Genomic DNA, 21,657 nt, shown 5'->3' with positions numbered 1-21,657 from the left:
GTAAGCTTGTTTCGCCACAAGAAACGTTGCGCGTGTTGGTCGGTTGCTTTTATCCATACCTGATGGAACATCTCTTGAATATCAGCGCATATAGCAATTTTACGCTCTCTGAAGCGAAAAAGTACAGAGAAGAGAGAAGGGACGATGTCTGGACCGGAAAAGAGCATTGAATTCAGTGAAATATTGCCCACACGTGCAGCAGCATCCCACACCATTCTTACTTTCCCAGGTTTATTGGGATTAATGACTGGGAAGACTGGAAGGTACCATACTGGGGAAACATGTGCTTGTAGCTCGGCTATCGTTAGTTTTCTGGCGTACTGTTTTTTCACATAGTCTTCGATTTGGAAATCAAGCTTCTTTGAAAGCTCCATGTCTTTCAACATTTTCTTTTCGAGACATATCAGTCGGCGCTCGGCCATCAACCGGCTATCGGGCATCTCTTTGTTGGCAAACTTCCATAGAAGCGGAACAACGAAGCGTTTTCCTTTTCTCGATAAACTGTTTTCCAAAATTGCAAGTGCCTTTTCATCGTCGCATGAACGTATAGCCTTAGGGGAGTTGGGTCCTATCGCATCTAGCGCAATGAATTCCTTAAACAATGCGTTCAAGTTCTTATCCTCAGATATCTGGCATTCACACATGTGAAAGTTAGAGAAGCTTTGTCGTTGATCAACAGGTTTAGACTTTCGTGTTAATGGACCGTATATAATCCAACCCAGGCGGGTCTTTGATGCTATGGGCTGGCCTTCTCTTCCTTCTTTGGAGCGCAGTGGTACGCACAGCTTCCATTGGTCAAGTCCAATGAGTAGACGAGGTTTTGCTTCGGAATATGTGTTCACCGGAAGCCCGTTAAGATATGGATATTCTTTCGATAGTTCCGCTATATTGATCGATTGTTCTGGAAGATCAAGATGATTGACGGTACGAAGATGTATTGAATGCCTTTTATCGATAGTGGGGGCCGAAATTTCGACTCTTACTTTCCGGGATGAGTCTTCTGTACGATGCGTATTCGAAGTCCACTTCAAGCAAAGTGGCTGTAGATCTCCTTCAACGTTCAGTTCAGAAGCAAGACTTTCATCTATGAGCGATATTGATGAACCATCGTCGAGAAATGCGAAGGTATCTATTTTTTTATCTTTATTATGTAACACGACCGGAATTATTTTGAATAAAACGCTTGTTTTATTGCTTGTTTGAAAGCAGTTCATTTGTTGATTTGATGCAGTCTCGGCTTGACGATCATTTGCAGCGTTATGCAGCATTTTGTGATGCTTGTAGGTGCAGCCGTTTAAACCACACGCTTTCTCCAAATAACATCTATTTCGTCCATGAGTGCGGAGACATGTTCTGCAGATCGTAAATCTTTTTATAATATCCCATTTGTCTCTAAGGCTCATTTTTGCGAATTCTTCACATAGCTCCACCGTTCTACATTTCTGCTGACACACGGGGCATTTTCGTTCCATTGAGCTAGGCGTGCTTTGATGTACGTTCAATGCCGCTCTTGCAGAGTTCCTTCCTGTTCTGCTTGATATTTTAGAGTTAAGTGGAGTGACCATAGAAGCGGAGTATGCTTTGTCGGCTAGCCAGGAATTGTAAACCGATAGGTCTACATCGTTCACACTCCTAGAGAAGTGCCCCCAATCCAATCGAAGATTCGGGGGTAGTTTATCCACCAGTTCTCTTAGTAGACTTGGATCAGCTAAATGTTTGTGTAGGCCGGTTGCCATCATAACTCCACATATGTTCTCAATTGTTAAAGAGAATTTTATAATAGATTGTAATTTGTCTTCGCGTGGTGGCGGCTCGTTACGCATTTTGTCGATTAGGTTGTCAATGATGACTTCGGAGCGCCCATAGAGTCGAGTAAGTGTGTTGATAACACCAGGGACTTGGTCAGGAATAAAAAGTCTATACTTAACGTTCTCCAGTGCTTCACCCTTTAAGCAACTTTGCAGCCGACGAAGATTGTCCGAATTTGTATAGCCACACGAAAGTGTTGTACTGGTGTACCAACTGATAAATAGTGGCCAGTCTTCTGGGTGACCACTAAAGGTGACTTGTTCCTTGACTATCACTTGTCGCGCTGCCATTTGCGCCTTGCTAGGAATAAAGTCCTCAGCAGATACTGCAGGCATAAAATAGTTAGATGCCGGTGCATTAGGAGAAGATGCATTATTAAATGAGACTGATGTGTTGACAGCCTGCGTGGCAATGTTGTTTGAGCAGGAGGAAGCGTTGAGTACTGGCTGCTTGCAAAGATTAGACGAATGCATTGAAAGGCCACAAGACTGATAGGGGTTCGTTGTGTGCGTTGGGCTACTATATGCATGGGCAGGCGCGAATATAGTTTGCGGGGCGGATGACGCTCTACCGAATGTGGCTTTACTATGTGAAGCAGTCTGAGTGGAAAGAGTCGAGTTGTTGTTGTCGTGGGTAACCTCTTTGATCGGTTTTCGAGTGGATTGGTTGCTAGGCTTTTTCATTGATGAGTAGCCTTCAGCATTACGTGATACTGGAGTCGAACCACGAACGCGAATGGTAATAGGAGCTTTCTCATGCTGATCGTCTAATTGGTTCTCACCAGCATCACTGTCGGAAGTTTCAAGTTCTAGCTGTCGAAGCATTGCATATTTTTTGTCTATGTACTCCTTGTCCCTTTGCTCTTTCATACGTCTTTCCTCTTCTAGTTGTTCAAGGATAAGAGCGCGTTCTTTTAAAAGTGAAGATTTACGTACTTGTGTTGAAGGTTTAGAAGAGCTAGCCGTATTTCCTTGATCATTAGCACCAAAGGCAGGGGTGTTATGATCGTGGAGAGGCCCTAAGGGAGGTTTGTCGTTCGAATCGTGGAGAGGCTCTAAGGGAGGTTCGTCGTTCGAGGTATTTTCTGGGTTCGGTGGCTTGCATTTTGCACAATTCCACTCTTTATCTTCTATGTCGGCGGTCACACCTACGCAACTGAAATGGTGCCAGTCATTGCAGGTATCACATTGTACCATTTCGTCATTGTCGACGTTCGTACAGGACTTACAGTTAAATAATTCGTTCCCGAAATCAGATACCATTTTAATTCTAACCTTTATTGAGCTTTCTTATAAATAGTACGCAGAGATAGAGAAAATAATAATAACTACGTTTCTACTTGGACTTACCTTACGTCCTTCGGGTTTTGTTGATGACGATGACGTGGAGACGCTGTTGGAATTGCAGATGCTGATGTCGATGTTGTGCTTTGTACGAGCGTTGAGTGAATCGATGCTGGCGGTGATGAAAACAACGCTGATATTGATGAGCTCGGTGCTGGTGGTGAATAGCTTGATGCTGGCCCTGATGGAACGTATAATGAGGTGCGAGGGCGCGTTTGAAGATTTTAATGTCTGTAATAAACTGGTGAGGATGTACAATCCGATGGCGATGATCAACCCAGTGCCAGTGTTGAATAATGCAATGCTGGCGGTGATAAGATCTATGCTGGCCGTAATGAAACGGATGATGATAGGTTATGGTCTCACTGTGGTGAGCTGATGAGGATGTAGAATGCGATGGCGATGATAAACTCAGTGCCAGTGATGAATAATTCAATGCTGGTGGTGATAAAATCAGTTCTGCCGATGCTGGAATATATACTGGGAACAGGGACGTCGGTGGTAGCGATGAACTCAGTGCTAATGCTGACACGTTCGTTGCTGGTGATGGTGGACTCAGTGGTGAGGAGATAGACTCCAATGGCGATGAATTCAATGGTAGCGCTGAGGGCTTGATGCTGTCGGTGATAAACACTCTGCTCAGGGCGTCTTAATTGAATAAAAGATTTGTTGGAGATATCCTTCCTTTAATAATTGAACAGCTTTCTGGTTCTTGAAGGGAAAACTTTTATTCCTACAGAATATATTTACAGAATATTATATATATATATATATTAATTTTATACATTTATGTATGTACAATGTACATGTGTATTTATAATAAGTATAATTAACTTACAATTAGTTTGCTTCTTAAGGAAAGATAACTTTATTTGATTTTGCTACTTTTTTTGATCGCTAAGCCACGAGGTTTTAACGATCGAAGGCAGGTCTTAACCAATCAATAGTAAGATGGAGAAAGAAAGAATTTGCAAGAATTCAGAAATTTTTTGTTAAAAGGGCGCGCTAACGATCTGTCATTTTTTGATGTCAATCGAAATTAGTGCTGCCAGGTTTGGCAACAATCGGTATCTCCTCTTTACTCCTTCCCTATTTTCCTAAAGCTCGCACTGTGTTTAAACTTTAAACATGTTAAGGGTATTAATAATCCCTTGAGTGCCCGTTTATTATAATACAACAAAAAAGATGTTGGTTGGTCTATTGAACCTTCATAGTCGTGTCCATTTTCTTGTTTCGTTCCATTTTTAGTTATGTTTGTTACTTGCCAAATGTCAACAGATGACAGCTGCCCAAAAAGATGGCTACTCAAAATAAAATCTCTCACTTGGATGTCCTGTTCTCAATTTGACATCTCTACAGACTGAGTGACGTTAGTTTTTCTGACGATTTTCGATTGGTTGAAGTTAAGTTTATTTATTCATAAGTGCAACATTGTATTCTTACAACTTGATAAAGTCTACTTGGCTTAACAGTAAACAAAAACTGCTTAATTTTCACAACATGTCGATCAGAGAAAAATAAACAACAAACCTTAATCTACAAATATCTAATGTACTCCTGTATGTTATTATATTTTGTTTAAAACATTGTTATACAAATAAATAAGGATCTAAAATTATTCTTGACGCAGCACGCCAACGAAACATTTATATCAAACAGCAGTTTTAAATAATGTTTTGGACTTTAACCCCATTCACAAAATTTAACATCAAAAACCCGCTAAACAGCAGCTAAAATTTTGTTTTGTTAATTTAATTGAGCTTAAAATAGATCTTATTATTCCGCATTTGAACTTTTATTTAAAGAGTTTTTTTTTTTCTTTATTTATTTTCAGGTATGTGTTTAAGAAAGTCTTTAGGGCGATCGTAAGTATAGTGAAATATAAATTTGATGCCAAAACAAAGGAAAGAAAAAACCTTAAATGAAAAATAAAGTCATATTTTTGCAATTAGGTAAATATAAATGGATCATTCTTCAGAAATATCCTCAGTGCATAGAAGGCCTTTTAAAAAAGACGTTTAATTCATTCTATCTTTTGACATTAACGATTTATTCACAAAAAAGTCGCGTTATTTGTTTGACGTAACGATTTAGTGACGTTTGCGTTCATTATACATTTAATATAAAAGTACGGTTTTATTTCTGGTTCAAAAGTTAGGATGTTAGGATTACGTAATGATTTATTAACAAAGGTGTCTTTTTGTAGGAAAGTGTTGACAACCCAAACGAAAATAATTTGACAGCTGACAGTTGAAAAAAAATTAAAATTTTGTATACGTTTTGGAGACGCATTACCAGAAAAAGCCCTTGAAGTTCTTGATAATTCAACTATTGAATTCAAATGGATTTGAAAGGCATTTGAGCTATTGAAATATTTTTAAGATAATGACGTTCACGATATTCTGAAAAAGTGTTGACATTTGCATTTAAATAGAAGAACTCTAAGGTTTCAAGGTTTTTCGTTATAGCTCTTAGTATTTTAATATTATTACCAAATAATTGTATGCAGAAAGTGTGATATAATCAAGTCAAGAACATTTTTAGGCTTGGAGTATAATCTAATATTGGTATTTATCAATTTGTTTGGCAAGTTTGTAAATAGTTTATAGAAGAACGAGGAAAAATAAACTCAATATGTGTGTAACAGGTAAGCAGATCTTTTTTAGTTTTGCCCTTTCGAATGAGAAAATACAGAAACCGAAAGATAAACTTTACGCTAAGGACTTGATAACATGGAAACTTTATAATTCCGAAAACTTGCACTGGAGGAGTGTTGGGAAATCGTTGATAAAACATTGCAAGGAATCTCTTTGGAAACAATTGAATTCGCAAAAAGTATCAAAATTTCTTAAATCATCGGTTGTTATTTTTGAATTCCTCCGAAATAGGAAATGTTTTCAAAAAACGAAAACTGCTATCAATAACATAAAATATTTTGACAGTTTTAATTAATTTGTTTATTCTTTTGTAAGAACATGAACTCCTTAATAAAATATTGAAAACAATGATCAACAATTAAGTGAAACCCTTAATTAAGCAGAGCAACCTCTAATTGTAATGGGCTACTCATATAGTTTTGTGTTTACTTGGAGTAAAATTTAAAATTCAAAACAAAAACAACTATTGACAAAAATCTTGGACTTTGTAACTTTTAATTGATATTCTGTTATTGTATAGATTCAATAGATTTGATTCAATATAAACAAAATACAGATATAATTATTTATTTACTTTACTTTTATAACTGAATATTGACTGCAAGTTTTATGCAACTGATATAAACAAAAAAAATTAGCTGAAAAATAAAACTTTTATTGTACAATCACGTGAAGACATCATGAATAGTTTAAATTTTAAAGTAATTAAAAATTGCAATGAGAGGCATTTTATAAAATGAGTAATTATGATTCAAACAAGTTCTTCTGAGGTGTAGTTGTACATTGTTCTTGTTGAAAAATGACACCAAGTGTCACAAATGTACTGAAACATGGTCCTCCTATTTAGCTATAGTGATCATGATCACGTAGTCTGCTATGACTGATAGTTTGTTAACGCCGCATTTTTCGTTGCATGCTCCCTTTTAATATCTATAACCTTTCAGTTTGATTTCATAAATTTTGTAAGAACAGCAATTAATCCCTGACGACAGCGTATGACTTTCTGTTTAACATGGTAAGTACGTATTTTATTAACTTTTTACATGTGCATGGTGCCTAATGTTCTTACAGAGATGATATATATATTTTGATCACAGAACACTGACATTATCCATTTGGGAAATGACTATTTTGACACTAATAAATGTCAAAACAAACAACATTGTCAGTTAACAAAGTTGTCTTTATTTTTAAGCTATCATCTTTTGACATCTGCTTAAAATGAAACGATACAGGCTTCCATAATGCTTTGAAATTTGAAATGAAAATTTTGCATTCACAATTCCCAATTTTGCGAACAAAAAAGTATTAGTTAATCATTGACAAAGTTCTTTAAAATTTCTGTCAGTTCCTGATTGAAATCCAAACAAAAAATTCTGACAATAATCTGTCATTTGAATCGTGTGAAATTATGTGTGCGTTTTTTTTGGTATTTCATATATAGTAAAATGAAGAAATGGTAAGAAAACATCTGGAAATTAAGATTCTATAAAAAAGTTCATTTGACAATTGCTTCAAGGAGGGGGTTTGTTCGTAGACTACTACTTGCTTGAAGCTGGCCTCAATTCTATATATACCTGAATCGAGTTGAAATGAGCTTGATTTCTGAAGAAAAATCTGTGTGGAGGAGTTGAGTTTTACAGATAATGCATTATATATAGTATAAATATAGTTTTGTTTTAATCGAATAAACAAAATTGCAGATGGAGTAGATTTCGTATTCTTATATGTTGCTGAACTATTCAGTTCTTCATTGTTTAACACGCAAGAAACATCTAAACACCATTTGCATTTTAGAAAGTGCTGTCAGACTTAATCATTTCTAAATCATCTTGTGCGGTTGAAACACCAAAAAGATTTATTTAATCTAACCTGAGGTAAACCTTTGGTGGAAACATAGCCAAACTTAAATATCATTTCTATTGTTTTCTTTTGCAAAATAAGCCCAGTTAGTCTATTTTCATTAACAAAACTAAATAATATCAATAGTAAAAAATTGATTTGTTCCCCAATGGAAAACACATGATTCCAAATGTACAACTATTCAACGAACACAGCCATCGAGATACAAATGCAATATCAATCGCACCAAAATTTGAAAACTTAATCATATAAGATCCATTCGAGACTCGTACAAATATCAAAAACCCATCCCAAGTAAGATTCTACTTTAACTTTTATCGGTAGTATCCATACTGCGGATATTGTTTTTGTAATTCGTGTAAAATCCTACTGTACTATGGACAGATTTTCCAACAAAACACGGATATTGAAACACAAATCAAAGGAACGATTTGTTTCACTTTGGACAAAGAAGTGTCAGCTGTTTAATACAATGAATAACCGTCTGGAAAATAGAGAAATACATTTTTAGCGAAAACAATTATTTGAGTGATTTCCAATCGCAAAGTACATAATATGCATTCCTAATTAACAGAAAACAAGATGCTTTCATCCGCTTTTGTCATAGTCCATGGTTCTGCACCGTGTAGCAGCACGGGGATTTTAAAGGTCTTCTTTTGATCTCAGCGCTGGTGTTATTTTCTATGTTCATAGCGGAGCCTAGGTAAACGAAGTCTTTACTTGCTTAAGGTGGCGCTACAGTCGTGAGACTAGGGAACGAAGTCTTTAACTACCTTAAAACTACGCCTGTCGATGGTGACGTTTTGATAGAGACGTCAATGTTTAAGATTCTTTCTTGATGGCAGCATGTTCTTATGTTTGTCCTCATTTACCGCCATATCAATTTTTGCCGCATCTGCCTCCATACTTACAAAGGTCCCATTGATATCACTCTGAGTTCTTCCGATTATGTTAATGTCATCAGCATATGCTAGTAATTGCCTCTAGTGTTGACGTGGATGCTCTACACTATTTTTTTCTAAGACTATTCTCTCAAGGACCTTTCAGGTTGTTGACGATGGGCTTTAGACATTCACATGTGACTGTTGCTAAGCTGAACTCATATGTCAATTAAGTACTTAAAATATTTGTCTGCATTCTATATTTTAAGAAATTACGTGGCACTCATAGCTGTCATTGGTATTCATCATTGAAACGAATTATTGGAATTTTGCCACCTAAAGTTTTTTTCGCGGGTACTGCCTCTTGCGAGGAATTGTCAAATTCTCCAAGAGTAATTTTTGTCATGAAAAGTGCTTTAGCAAATTTGCCGTTCGGATTCGGCTTAAAACTGTAGGTCCCTTCCATCCCTGACAACAGTACCCGCACACAGGAATGGTTGAGAGTTGTCAGTCACTAGGCCCTAGTTCACTGTTGCGCCACCCAATTTAATTTAATTAATTAAAGCTTTCATTTAAAATTTCTTGATTAGGGGCGAGTTATAGATGTCATTGAAATCGATTCGGGAAATTTTTTGAATCAATATATGACTATGTTTCCCTTTGACTAGAAATGAAAATTATATACGGATTAATCGGAAATCACACGAAGAATTTTTTGAGAAAAAAAAGTTTAATAACGCATTTATTTTTTTCTAAAAATGTATTTTTCAATTTTCCGGACGGAAATTCATTTTCCTGAACGGCTGATACTTTTATGTTCAAAAGTAAAACGATTTGTGTTCCAGTTTCACAAAATTCTAATGACAGATTTCTGTCAGTATCTAAAAGTTTTTCGGTGGATATCAATCAGGAAATTTTTTTCAATGACAGAAACTTTTAATAATAGCTATAAACGACCTGTCAAAAAAATTCCAATGTTTGTTTTCAATGATAAAAACAATGATAGCTATAACTGGCGCCTTAGAATCAAGTATTTGAAGTTAGAGCTGATCATTGAAAGTAAAACTGACAGTTGGGAATGCAAAGAAAATGGAACGCTTTCAGTGAAACGATTTTGTTTCGAAATGTGAAATCAACAATCAGCTGTTCTTAGAAATTTAGGAAAAGTTCTGGGTTAAGTTCTGCCTCCATTTTGGCAGCAGGCGTACAAAATTGAATTGTCTTAATCTCGAAACAAACTTTTGAATTATAAAAACAGATGAAAGCCTTAACTGGCCCTTATCAAAACCAAATATCAAATATCGTAAACTACTAAAAACCGATTTTGAAAATATTAAGAGCATATATTAATTTTGAATTGAGCTTACCTAGTTTAGGAACAGACGCTTGGCTTTATAGAAAAACTGGTCATTTCCTTTGGTAACCCTGAAAGAATAACATCGTTGTCTTACATTGAGCTCATGTTAGTGGGGCATTTTTTCCTCAAAATATTAAATGAACTTCTAGCAATGCGTTCACAAATACCCTTTGCGTAATATAATCCAGTAAGCCTTATCACTATTTTTTAAAAATATCTATCAGCTGAATTATTCCAGAGATCATTTTTATGAAAGATTAAAGGGTTTGTACCTCTCTACTGAATTTTTTTGTTGCAAATTTATTACTTATATTCGAGTAAGTTTACGTCAGACAATAATGAAAAATTTATTTCTAAGTAAAATCATTATCAGCTTTGGAAATATTCCAACAGACATATTTTTAAATGTCTAAAACTTAAAATAATAACGCTGATGTTATAAATGAATATTACTTGTCATTGTGTTATCAGCTTAATACCGATTTTTTCAACTGCAAATAACACAAACAAATAAAATAAAAACAAAAGTATTACTTATTATTTTTTTACAATACATAAATCAATGGGCGCGTTTTTATTTATTTTGTTTTTCACTTAAATAATAGTTAAATTAACCAAAAAATCTAGATAGACTGGGAAAAGAATAGAGACACAGATAGAGGATGTGAAAAATTTAAAGAAACAAAAAATAATGGCTGCTTTCCTCTTCCTTTTTTTTCGTGTGTAAAAGGTTTTGGCAAAACTATTCAGCAGTCACAAATAGATGGCGTTTCTTATTACTTGACATGGAAATATGAGAGCGGATTATATGGCGTTCTCGTAAAACGTTCTGGCTGTACATCGGCTCTAAGGATCACTACACCGGAAGGATTTACTTTCACTTTAATTTTTGTCTGTGGACTTAGTACGCCATAGTCGACGTCTTCATAGAGATCCTTGAGAAATACAAAAAGAAAATATATTTACTTTTTTGGTTAAGGTTTTGCAAGTTGACACTGATGCTTACCTCAACTCTGTATCCAGTGGGTGAAGTAAGACCGAGTTCACGAAGTGTTACTGCAACATCTGAGGGTGTTCCATCTGTTCGACGGTTCACAAATGCTACAGCGTAGGAGTAGTATGTTTGATAAATGGGAGCTATCGGTCGTGACCAGATTTCGATTCCCTTGTGTTTGTAGATCCTCCGACCTTGGATACCAAGAGGATCCTGATCAACGGCAATGATCTTTCTGTTTTGAAGGATGGCTTTGAACTCTGGACGAATAGTTCTCAAATCTACTGACATAAGAAGTGGCGCTGCCAATATTGCCCAGATGGCGAATTGAGTCTTGGATTGCTCATAGCTCAGACCAAAGTTACCAATAATTAACTAAAATAGAAACAAAACAAATGTTAGGTAATAAATATATTTTTATGAGGCTATTGATGTAAGTTACCATATCTGGATCATTCCAATGTCCAGGACCAGCATTAGGTGCAATCACATCCTGATTATTGCCATAGTAATCGATGATACTCTCCACCGAAGCCCATGAATCTTGAATATCATCGAAGTTCCTCCACAAATTGCAATGTTCTATGATCGAAGAGAAATTCGGACTGATGCCGGCATAAATTTGATATACTGGCCAACTGCATGAGTAGATCATTTGTCGTCCAGTTCTATTTAAATGTCTACCAAAGTCTGGATAACCGATATCCATGTCCAATGGCAGGGAATAACACCCGTCAAGTTTCACATAGTCAACGTCCCAATCGGCAAACAAATCAGCGTCGAGTCTTTGATAGCCAATGATACCGGGATAACCTGCACAGGTGTAATTACCGAAATCTTCATAAATTCCAAATTTCAGGCCCCTCGAGTGAATCTGAAAGTTTTTAATTATCACTATAAAGTATTTCGAAACAAGAAAATGTTGGAAAAAAAATTACATAGTCCGATAGAGCTTTCATTCCACTGGGGAATCGTCTACGATCTGGTACCAGTTGTCCCTGTGGTCCTCGGGATTTCTCCAACCAACAATCATCAACGTTGATGTACTCGTATCCAACTGCTGCGTATCCTTCTGATATCACTAGATCAGTCATTGTACGGAAAAGATTTTCACTATGGATTAAAAATAAAACCGTTGTAAGTTCAAAAATTCTGTAAGACGGTTATAGAAGATCAAACAGAAAAAAGTATGCACTTCAAATATTGAGTCTTTCGAGTTTGGAATTGTTATTTGATCGTCTTAAATGTTGCATACTTTTACACGACATACATGTTTTCTTTCAGAGTCATAACAAACTTTTTGAGAAGCACTGTTTTAAGATATTCAACATAATTTGAGTATGGCGCCAGATATGCAATAATATTTCGATGTAAAACTGAAAACTGATTTGAAACTTTGAACAGATCTCTTCAATGCAGTGTAAAAGCTTTTAGAGTAGATTATGTTATAAAATAAACTAACCATAAAATAGCGTCTGAAAGTCATAGATGCTATAATTTTTGTAAATGTCGTCAATAATATTTTGACATTTGCGAGGTTTACAGAACATAAACGTCAAAAACACGTTAATGGTTATGTGTATATATTGACACATGGAGTCACCGCACCTGGCAGGAAGCTCGTGAACCTCCAATTTGTTGTCAAATCGCAAAAAAAAACATTAACAAATATCCAAAAAATACAGGTTAAATATTTTGCGCAATTGGCTGTCAAAATAAACGAATTTCATCTGTGTAAGACAGTTAAATCTATACCCATTTTCGTTTTCCAACAATGAAGTTTCTGCCGCAAAACAAAACAAAATACTCTTGTCACCGACAAAGTTTTACATATTTGAAAAAAAAAACTATATACAAAAATTTCAAAAGGCCCTCCATTTGGTCCTTTTTTGTTCACCATGATAACAATAAGTTTTAACAATTGTAATCGGAACTTGTTCAATCGAATTGAATTGAGTTTAATCATCTAAAGCTCGATGGTTGTCAATTTGACAGATTTAGAAATACACACATAATATTATTCTTTTATTATCATCATTTCTTTCGCCCGTTGATATAAAATTATTGGTGTACATTTCTTAACGATTTGCTTAAGTTAAGATAACGCTAATTTAACTTTTAGCAATTTGCAATTTTCTCCAAAATTATTCTTATGACAGCAGTGGATAGTCCGTTGAATCGTATTTGCTCTGTTTGTTTTCACGAACTGTCACTTTTAAGACATGTTTTTATTATCGTAGTTTAATAAAAAGACAATTACCAATTTACTATTTAGCAGAATGAAAAGAAAGGTTCAAAATTTTGGGTCCTTTAGTGAATTGGTAAATATTTATGAAATTGTCAACTAGTATAATTTACTAGTTAAACCCTAACACTAGGTTCTTTAAATTTTGGGCCATTATGTTTTTCGACCCTCATTTCACTTTTTTCTTTGAACGAAAAAATCGAAACAAAATCTGTCTCCAGAAGAACACGCTCTTACTTCCAGGTGGTTTAGAAAACAACTTATAAGAGGCTGATACCTCATTTGGAAATAAGAGGTCTTAATTTGGGTAGCTGTCACTTTTGAATCTGTCATCTTTTGACATTGACAATGATACACGCTCCAACAACGCATCAAAATTGTTCAAATAAACTAGAATATCAAAGATAGTAGATTAAAAACAAAACACCATTTTTAACCTATTTGAATAAATATTATCATTATTTTATGGTATAACCCCTAAACTGCATTTTCAGCAAAAAGTTGTCTTAACAATTTTGAAATTATATTATTTTTGCAAGAATTTAAGTATTGTCATATTTATCACCATGAGTGAATCTTGAAGCTGAAGTTGTTATTAAAAATCGGCATTTTAAAGCAAGGAACGTCCACAATAGTAAACCGCGACAAGAATTGAACCTGCACAGCATCAAGTCAAAAGTTTTCAACTTGATCCCTCAACTATCCATATAAACCATACAAATGTCAAAAGTAAAAGTTCAACTTGCGCCTTAGCTTCCGCTTCAACTGCACATTGTAAAGCTGTGTGTTTTTTCGTTTTTCAACTTTGAAAGTACTACAAGCTTCAGCTTCACCATTGTGTTCGGCACTTGAGCGCGTTATTATAGCTATCATTGGTTTTTATCATTGAAAACAAGCATTGTATTTTTTTTGGCAGGTCGATGAAAGCTGCTATCATTAAAAATTTCTTTAATTTAAAACAATTTCCTGATTGAAATCCACCGAAAAATGTTTACTTTATTGGAATTGCGTGAAATTGGAACACAAATCAGTGGAACGATTTATTTCAATTTTGAACATAAAAAAATCAGCTTTTCAGGAAAATGAATTTCCGTGCTGAAAAAAAAAATTCTTCGTGTGATTTCCGATCGATCAGTATATAATGTTCATTTCACAGACTTTTTAAATTGGACAGTTACCTTATTCAGATCACCTTCCAATAATTGATTCCTTTCAACTTGATAGTTTTATGAGCGAAGTCGAACGGAACATGACGTTACTTCCTAAACTAGGTCGAAGGCAAAAGGAAACAATTATCGAGAGAACTTAGAAAACTTGCTAAGAAATCAAGAAATAGCAATGGAAGCCCAAAAACTGTCGAGCTGCCGAAATTTGGCTGAATTTTGGTAATTGGCATGGAAACTTAACAGTGAACAATACACAATTGGTTGACACCTTAATTCTGATGTTTTATCGCGGTACTTCAATATGCTTCTTAATCCAGTTATGAACCGGGTTGTCATTCATTATGCTGCTCCAGGAGTCGAGAATCAAATCCTTGATTAACGAATAACTCCGGATGAGGTGAAACTGGCAGCTGAGGGACTTAAAGATAAAAAAGCACCAGGGTCTGATAGAATAGAAGCTGAATTCTATAAATATGCGAATAGAGGCCTTTTTGAAAGTTGAGCTCTCTTGTTCAATAATGTTTTTGAAACAGGCGTGATACCGCTTCAGTTCAAGGAAGCACTGATTTTTCCTATATACAAGAAAGGATGTGCATCCGGATTCGTTTTTTAATGCATCCTAACAAATATTTACCGCGTTAATGCAACGAAGACTGTCAACATGGATAAAAGAAAATAAACAATTAAAAGAATTTCAAGCCGACTTTAGACAAGGGTATTCAACTGTTGATCATATATTTATGCTGAGGAGTATTGCAGATTCATTCTTAGATTAAGCCAAAAAACTCTACGTGTTCTTCATTGACTTCAATGCTGCGTTCGATACTGTGGATCGTAATTCGCTAATCTATAAGCTGTTCGAAAAAGAAATGTCTCTAAAGTTTGGCAGACTAATTAAAAACATATATGAAGACACTCGAGCTACTGTGTGGAATGGTGAAGAAAAGTCTGATTGGTTCCAATTTGCATCATGGGTTCGGCAAGGTTGCACACTAAGCCCACTTTTATTTGCAATATTAATAGAGGATCTAATCGACTGGTTGACCGGAGGTATTGTTTATGCGGGGACGCTGATTAAAACTCTGCTATTTGCAGAAGAAATTGTACTGCTCGCATATACTCCAGAATCACTTCAACTAATGATTAATCGGATACACGAATATTCCAAACTTTGGGGATTAATTGTCAATTTAGAGAAGTCGAAAGTGATCATCTTCAAAAAACATGGAGGGTGAAATTGCGCAAACGAAAAGTGGAAATTCAATGGAGAATTGATTGAAGTGGTTAAAGAGTTTAAGTACCTGAGAGTTACCTTCACGAAGAACTTTAGTATGGAGAAACTTAATAAAGCGAAAATGGCGATAAACGAATGTGTGGCTCATAGTGGCAAATACAAGAGTTTTGAAACTGGAGCAGAATCTATTATGCTTTACGCTGCACAAACTTGGGGAAGTAAATATTATGAGATGGTGGAAAAGCTATTGCGCTTCTACATTAAACGAGCATTCTATTTGCCAGCCAACACACCGAACTATGTCTAAATGCTAGAAACGAGAATTTCTCCACTTTTTGTAAAAACATTAAAACCGCAAGTGGATTACATAATTAGAAGCTTAAATTTGGCAGACTATCGTTTACCCAAAATATCAGCTCTTAAGGCTATCAATTCAAGGAGTAAATGGTATCGCGAATGGCTTGAGTTGACAGAAAATTGTGGAATTAATTTGGTTTGTAATGTCGAGGACCTTTCCAAATTAAAAAAGGACATGTATCAAATTATTTCCAAGGTAGATGAAGCACAGCTAGAACCAAGTACATGGATGAAGCTTCAAACTCCTTACATCGTACGGTCTACTGCCAGCTTAACCACAATTTGCAGCAGTAAAACTTCTTCCGTGATGAGCTTAGTGTCGGAAATATCTATGATGGTCAGACTACGAGCTGAAATTCTAAACCTGAACAATATACCTCACATAGCAGATCTTCCAGTCATCTGTAATATGTGCAACAGGATATGTGCAACAAGACGTTGTGCATTTCTTGGGAAAGTGTCCTACTCTAAGAGAAACGAGAAGATGCATCTTTGGAAAAGATTTTCTAACCATTGAGGAAGTCATATTCGAATTAAATCTAATGAATGCCTCTAAACTGTATCAGTTCTGTACTATTGCTTCAAGATATCGAAATAGAATCTTACAAGGACTTTTTTGATGAAACACCTTTTTTATTCTTATTATTATGTGATAACTGTTAATTGAAATAAATTAAAAATAGCTAATTATAAAATTTAAAGTCAAATTAAAAAAATAAATAATATTGTAAAAGTATATAAATAGTCTATTCGGCAGACGGCAGATAGCCATGTCTATAATGATCTTGTTTTATATTAAAATGTTATATTAATTTTATTAATTATGAATAAAATCAATTCTAAATCTAATGTTAATTTCTAATCCAAGGGAAACACCGTCAAATATTGATTCAAAAAATTTTCCGCATCGATTTCAATGATATCTATAACTGGCACCTTAGTCACTAGGCCCTAGTTCTCAACGCTCAGTTCCGTCAAGTAACTTATGTCCGTTTTAAATACATTTAAACCATTTTTAAGTGAACTAAACTTATAATTATGCATTAAGAGCGACATTTTATTTTGAAATTGAAAATTATTTAGAAAACTTCTGAGTTTTGTAAATCGATTTGTTAAAGATTGGAAGGTTTCCTATTAAACGGTGATTTTTTAAGAGCTTGAGAACTTTTTTTTAAAAAAAACGCATAAAATTTGCAAAATCTCATCGATTCTTTATTTGAAACGTTAGATTGGTCCATGACATTTACTTTTTTAAGATAATTTCATTTAAATGTTGACCGCGGCTGCGTCTTAGGTGGTCCATTCGGAAAGTCCAATTTTGGGTAACTTTTTCGAGCATTTTGGCCGGAATAGCCCGAATTTCTTCGGAAATGTTGTCTTCCAAAGCTGGAATAGTTGCTGGCTTATTTGTGTAGACTTTAGACTTGACGTAGCCCCAGAAAAAATAGTCTAAAGGCATCAAATCGCATGATCTTGGTGGCCAACTTACCGGTCCATTCCTTGAGATGAATTGTTCTCCGAAGTTTTCCCTCAAAATGGACATAGAATCGCGAGCTGTGTGGACTGTAGCGCCATCTTGTTGAAACCACATGTCAACCAAGTTCAGTTCTTTCATTTTTGGCAACAAAAAGTTTGTTAGCATTGAACGATAGCGATCGCCATTCACCGTAACGTTGCGTCCAACAGCATCTTTGAAAAAATACGGTCCAATGATTCCACCAGCGTACAAACCACACCAAACAGTGCATTTTTCGGGATGCATGGGCAGTTCTTGAACGGCTTCTGGTTGCTCTTCACTCCAAATGCGGCAATTTTGCTTATTTACGTAGCCATTCAACCAGAAATGAGCCTCATCGCTGAACAAAATTTGTCGATAAAAAAGCTGATTTTCTGCCAACTTTTCTAGGGCCCATTCACTGAAAATTCGACGTTGTGGCAGATCGTTCGGCTTCAGTTCTTGCACGAGCTGTATTTTATGCGGTTTTACACCAAGATCTTTGCGTAAAATCTTCCATGTGGTCGAATAACACAAACCCAATTGCTGCGAACGGCGACGAATCGACATTTCACGGTCTTCAGCAACACTCTCAGAAACAGACGCAATATTCTCTTCTGTACGCACTGTACGCATTCGTGTGGTTGGTTTAATGTCCAATAAAGTAAACTGAGTGCGAAACTTGGTCACAATCGCATTAATTGTTTGCTCACTTGGTCGATTATGTAGACCATAAATCGGACGTAAAGCGCGAAACACATTTCAAACCGAACACTGATTTTGGTAATACAATTCAATGATTTGCAAGCGTTGCTCGTTAGTAAGTCTATTCATGATGAAATGTCAAAGCATACTGAGCATCTTTCTCTTTCACACCATGTCTGAAATCCCGCGTGATCTGTCAAATACTAATGCATGAAAATCCTAACCTCAAAAAAATCACCCTTTACCTTGTAGTAGTAAATTTTCGAAAAGTTGATAGACCTAATAAAGAAAATTTACATAAACTTTAACAAAATCTTGAAGAACAGAGTCTTAAAAATAAATTATAAAAATGAAAACTTTTGAAAAATCTAATCATACAAATTAAAATGGCAACGAAATCAAAATTTAATTTAACACCCAATTAAACATCAAACAAAATTGTGCTAACCTTTGTGGTTTACTTAATGATGACAATGACATGAACTACAATAAGTTTTTTTATTGTTAAAACTTAAAATTGAAAGCAACTTCTGTAAAAAGACTGAAGGTAAAATAAAAAAAGGAAAACCATCCAGAATATAATTTATTTGTTATAATTTGTGGGAGCAAAAGAAGTCTTATACTTTTTCCACATTCGTTCCCTCGCTCGTTATGCTTTGTTTTTTTCCGCGATTAAACTCATGATGAATTGCACGAGTAGGCTTATAATGTCTAGATTGTTTTCTATAATTCACTTAAATTATAAACAATAATAATAATAAAGACTTTTACAAAACCTTGTGCATGATGGGCGTTTACAAATTAAGACTAGACCAAGAGCTATTGTTTACGCACCAATTCATCTAAATTCAGAATATATCAGACATTTCATCATCGCTTGCCGCCAACGCTCCACCTGCCTTAAGCACATAATGCTTATTGCTTATAAGATGTATCTATTGTGAATTATATTTTCACCTTAACCCTATTAATTACATAGACAAACAAAATTATCCATATAAACCATACAACATCTTTTCTCTGATTATTCTCCTGTCAAAAACAAAAGAATTCTGTCATAAACTAAAGATTAAAACTGCACTAAAACGTCAAATATATTCAAAGTCTGCAACGTCTAATAATAATTTACTTGTAGTTAGATTCTTTTGATTTTAACGGTTTTCGGGCAAGGCCAAGTTAAATTGTTGGACGGTAATAAACTTGGAAAACTAAACTTCACAAAGAAACCCATAAAAAAACAAAATTATAGCAGATTTCCCTTAAAGCCTTTGAACCGCAACGGTAATTTGCAATATATTTTCTACTGAATTTTTGCAGTTTTTATGTCTGCATGGTCTATGGTCTTCGCCTAAAGAAGAGAACCAAATCAAGCGAAACAAATTGTGGTTGCTGCTTCTATTGTGTTTCCGACCTTATTGTGGAAAAGTTACTGTAAAGTTTATTTTGTTTGCTTTGTTCTTTATTTTTATAATAATAGTCTTTATTGGTTTGTACATTAGTTCCGCGAGAAAGATTAATTAAGTTAACTTCTTCAATAAATGCCGCGTCTAATTCTAAGATTGGATCTTTTTTAAATCTTTTTTAACGCCTTCATAATAAAAAAAAAGATTATGAGAAAGCTGATTTTTTTTATAAATCAGAATATTGTGAAATAACTTTTATGACCGCGAAAAATCTCTTTTGGAAAAACATACAAAAATGAAAACTAAGATAAAGTTCATAAGATTGACCAAAAGGTTTGTATTTCAGGAAACCTTAAATATCCGTCATTTTATATCTTTGTAAAAATAAAATAAAATCCGTGGGGAAAGTTTTAAAGGGAATTATTGTTTTATGTTTTTTCTCATCGTTTATTTCAAAGAAAAACATTAAACAAATTTATTGACACTTTTTATTAACATTTTCTTATTCTTTTTTTTTAATTTTTAACTTTTAAGACACAAACTATTGTAAGGGTAAACAAAATAGAAATGAACACTTTGAATAAATAAACTTTCACAAATTATTCCCAGATTTATGAATTTTTTATTTTCTCATCCCAATTATCGTGTATATACAGGGTCATTCATTTTTTGGCTTAAGAAGTAAAGCTAAATAAAATACGCACAAAAACAGATAGAATTCGGGTATTATTAGAGAGCCCTACAGAAATAAAGTGCACTCCTGAATCGCACGAATTTTGGAACGCGACAAAAAATGTAATAAACTATTGTTAGTGCTGATTTCCAATAAATTTGGTCGGCTTCGCGAAACTTTATTTTAGCTAACTTCAGTTGTTACTGTATCAGATTATTTTTTTAAGTTTGATAAATCTTAAATTTTGTCACAAGTTAAGTTTCTGAACGCAACCATAACATTTGACATTAGATTTGACTACCAACTAATATGTCAATCATTCCGTCGCACTTCAGAACACGGCTTATGGCTTATGGCTTAGAGGTAAACTTCAAAAAAATAAATAAAAAAATCAGAACACGGACAAAAGCATTACCATTGACGATATTGTGTTACGATAATGGTTACGATATTCCTACACTACAAATGACTGAAGAAATTTACAACGAGACATTGATCATGAAAGAAGACATATGTTTATTGATAGCAAATAAAGAATTGTCGTGTTTGGGAATGACAGCACCTAAAGAATCGTACGACACTTTGATAGAAGCTGTGAAAAGTGGATCTGGTGGGATTTATTTCCTTGATGCTCCCGAAGGAACCGGAAAAACGTTTTTGGTGAGGATCAAATCGCGACCATGATAGAAGTCGGAAAAACTGCGCATTCTGAATTGAAATTACCATTAAACATGCAAATCACCGTAACAGCGTAATGGCCAAAATCCTGCAGGTATGCAAATTAATTGTTTGGGATGAATGCACAATAGCTCATAAGAGGTCACTGGAGGCGCTGGACAGAACATTGAAAAATATTTTTGGTGGGGCCATGATTCTGTTGTCAGGTGATTTTCGTCAGACTCTTCCAGTTATTTCCCGATCTGATGATCGGGGAATAACTGCTGATGAACTAAATGCATGTCTAAAATCATCAATTTTGTGGCAGTACGTAAAGACACTCCAATTACTCGTAACAACTAACATGCAAGTATTTTTGCAACATGATGAAACTGAAAATGTGTTTGCGAAGCAGTTCTTAGATATCGGAAATAATAAACTTGCAATGGACACCTCGACCGGATTCATCACATTACCCACAGATTTCTGTCACATCACAGATTCAAAAGAGGAGCTTTTTCAGCGTGTTTTCATAGACATAGCGCAAAAATTTAATAACCATAATTGGCTAGGTGAACGAGGAATATTTCCCTGTTTCGCGAATGGACAAATTATACGTCACGTGTTCGCGCGTCGGAAAACCTTAAGCTTTAAATTGATTAATAAACTGTATTATAACAGTGTGTGTCTGTTAATAAAAATTTAAATCTTATAAATAGCCAGTTTTTAAGGAAAACTCTGTTATTAAGAAAGCAATATGACGTGTCGAAAATAATAATAAAACTTCATGCTTCATTAAACAAATGCTTTTTGATTTA

The 21,657-nt window shown here is 34.9% G+C and overlaps 2 protein-coding genes across 8 annotated transcripts in view; one reads left to right on the top strand and one right to left on the bottom strand.

Annotated features, from left to right (window-relative positions):
- The window catches only part of LOC129948873 (6-phosphofructo-2-kinase/fructose-2,6-bisphosphatase-like), a 210,986-nt gene that overhangs the window by 60,808 nt on the left and 128,521 nt on the right, over positions 1-21,657 (top strand). The window contains exon 1 of one of the 2 annotated variants that reach the window (XM_056060007.1): positions 5,662-5,799. The exons of the other annotated variant lie outside the window; for it this stretch is intronic. Coding sequence (XP_055915982.1) covers positions 5,787-5,799 — 13 coding nt within the window. The 5' untranslated portion in view covers positions 5,662-5,786. Of the gene's footprint in view, positions 1-5,661; positions 5,800-21,657 lie in introns of those variants that run through there. 2 annotated transcript variants of the gene reach the window in all.
- LOC129948874 (alpha-N-acetylgalactosaminidase) overlaps positions 10,492-21,657 on the bottom strand; it is a 107,907-nt gene continuing 96,741 nt past the window's right edge. For all 6 annotated transcript variants that reach the window (XM_056060014.1, XM_056060010.1, XM_056060009.1 and 3 more), the window contains exons 3-6: positions 11,843-12,017; positions 11,347-11,778; positions 10,917-11,279; positions 10,492-10,845 (exon numbers count right to left, since the gene is read on the bottom strand). In XM_056060014.1, the coding sequence (XP_055915989.1) occupies positions 10,687-10,845; positions 10,917-11,279; positions 11,347-11,778; positions 11,843-12,017 (1,129 nt within the window). In that variant the 3' untranslated portion in view covers positions 10,492-10,686. The remainder of the gene's footprint in view (positions 10,846-10,916; positions 11,280-11,346; positions 11,779-11,842; positions 12,018-21,657) is intronic.

Source organism: Eupeodes corollae, chromosome 3 (genome assembly GCF_945859685.1).
Source record: "Eupeodes corollae chromosome 3, idEupCoro1.1, whole genome shotgun sequence".
Lineage (NCBI taxonomy): Eukaryota > Metazoa > Arthropoda > Insecta > Diptera > Syrphidae > Eupeodes > Eupeodes corollae.
This window is presented reverse-complemented; position numbering and strand designations above follow the sequence as displayed.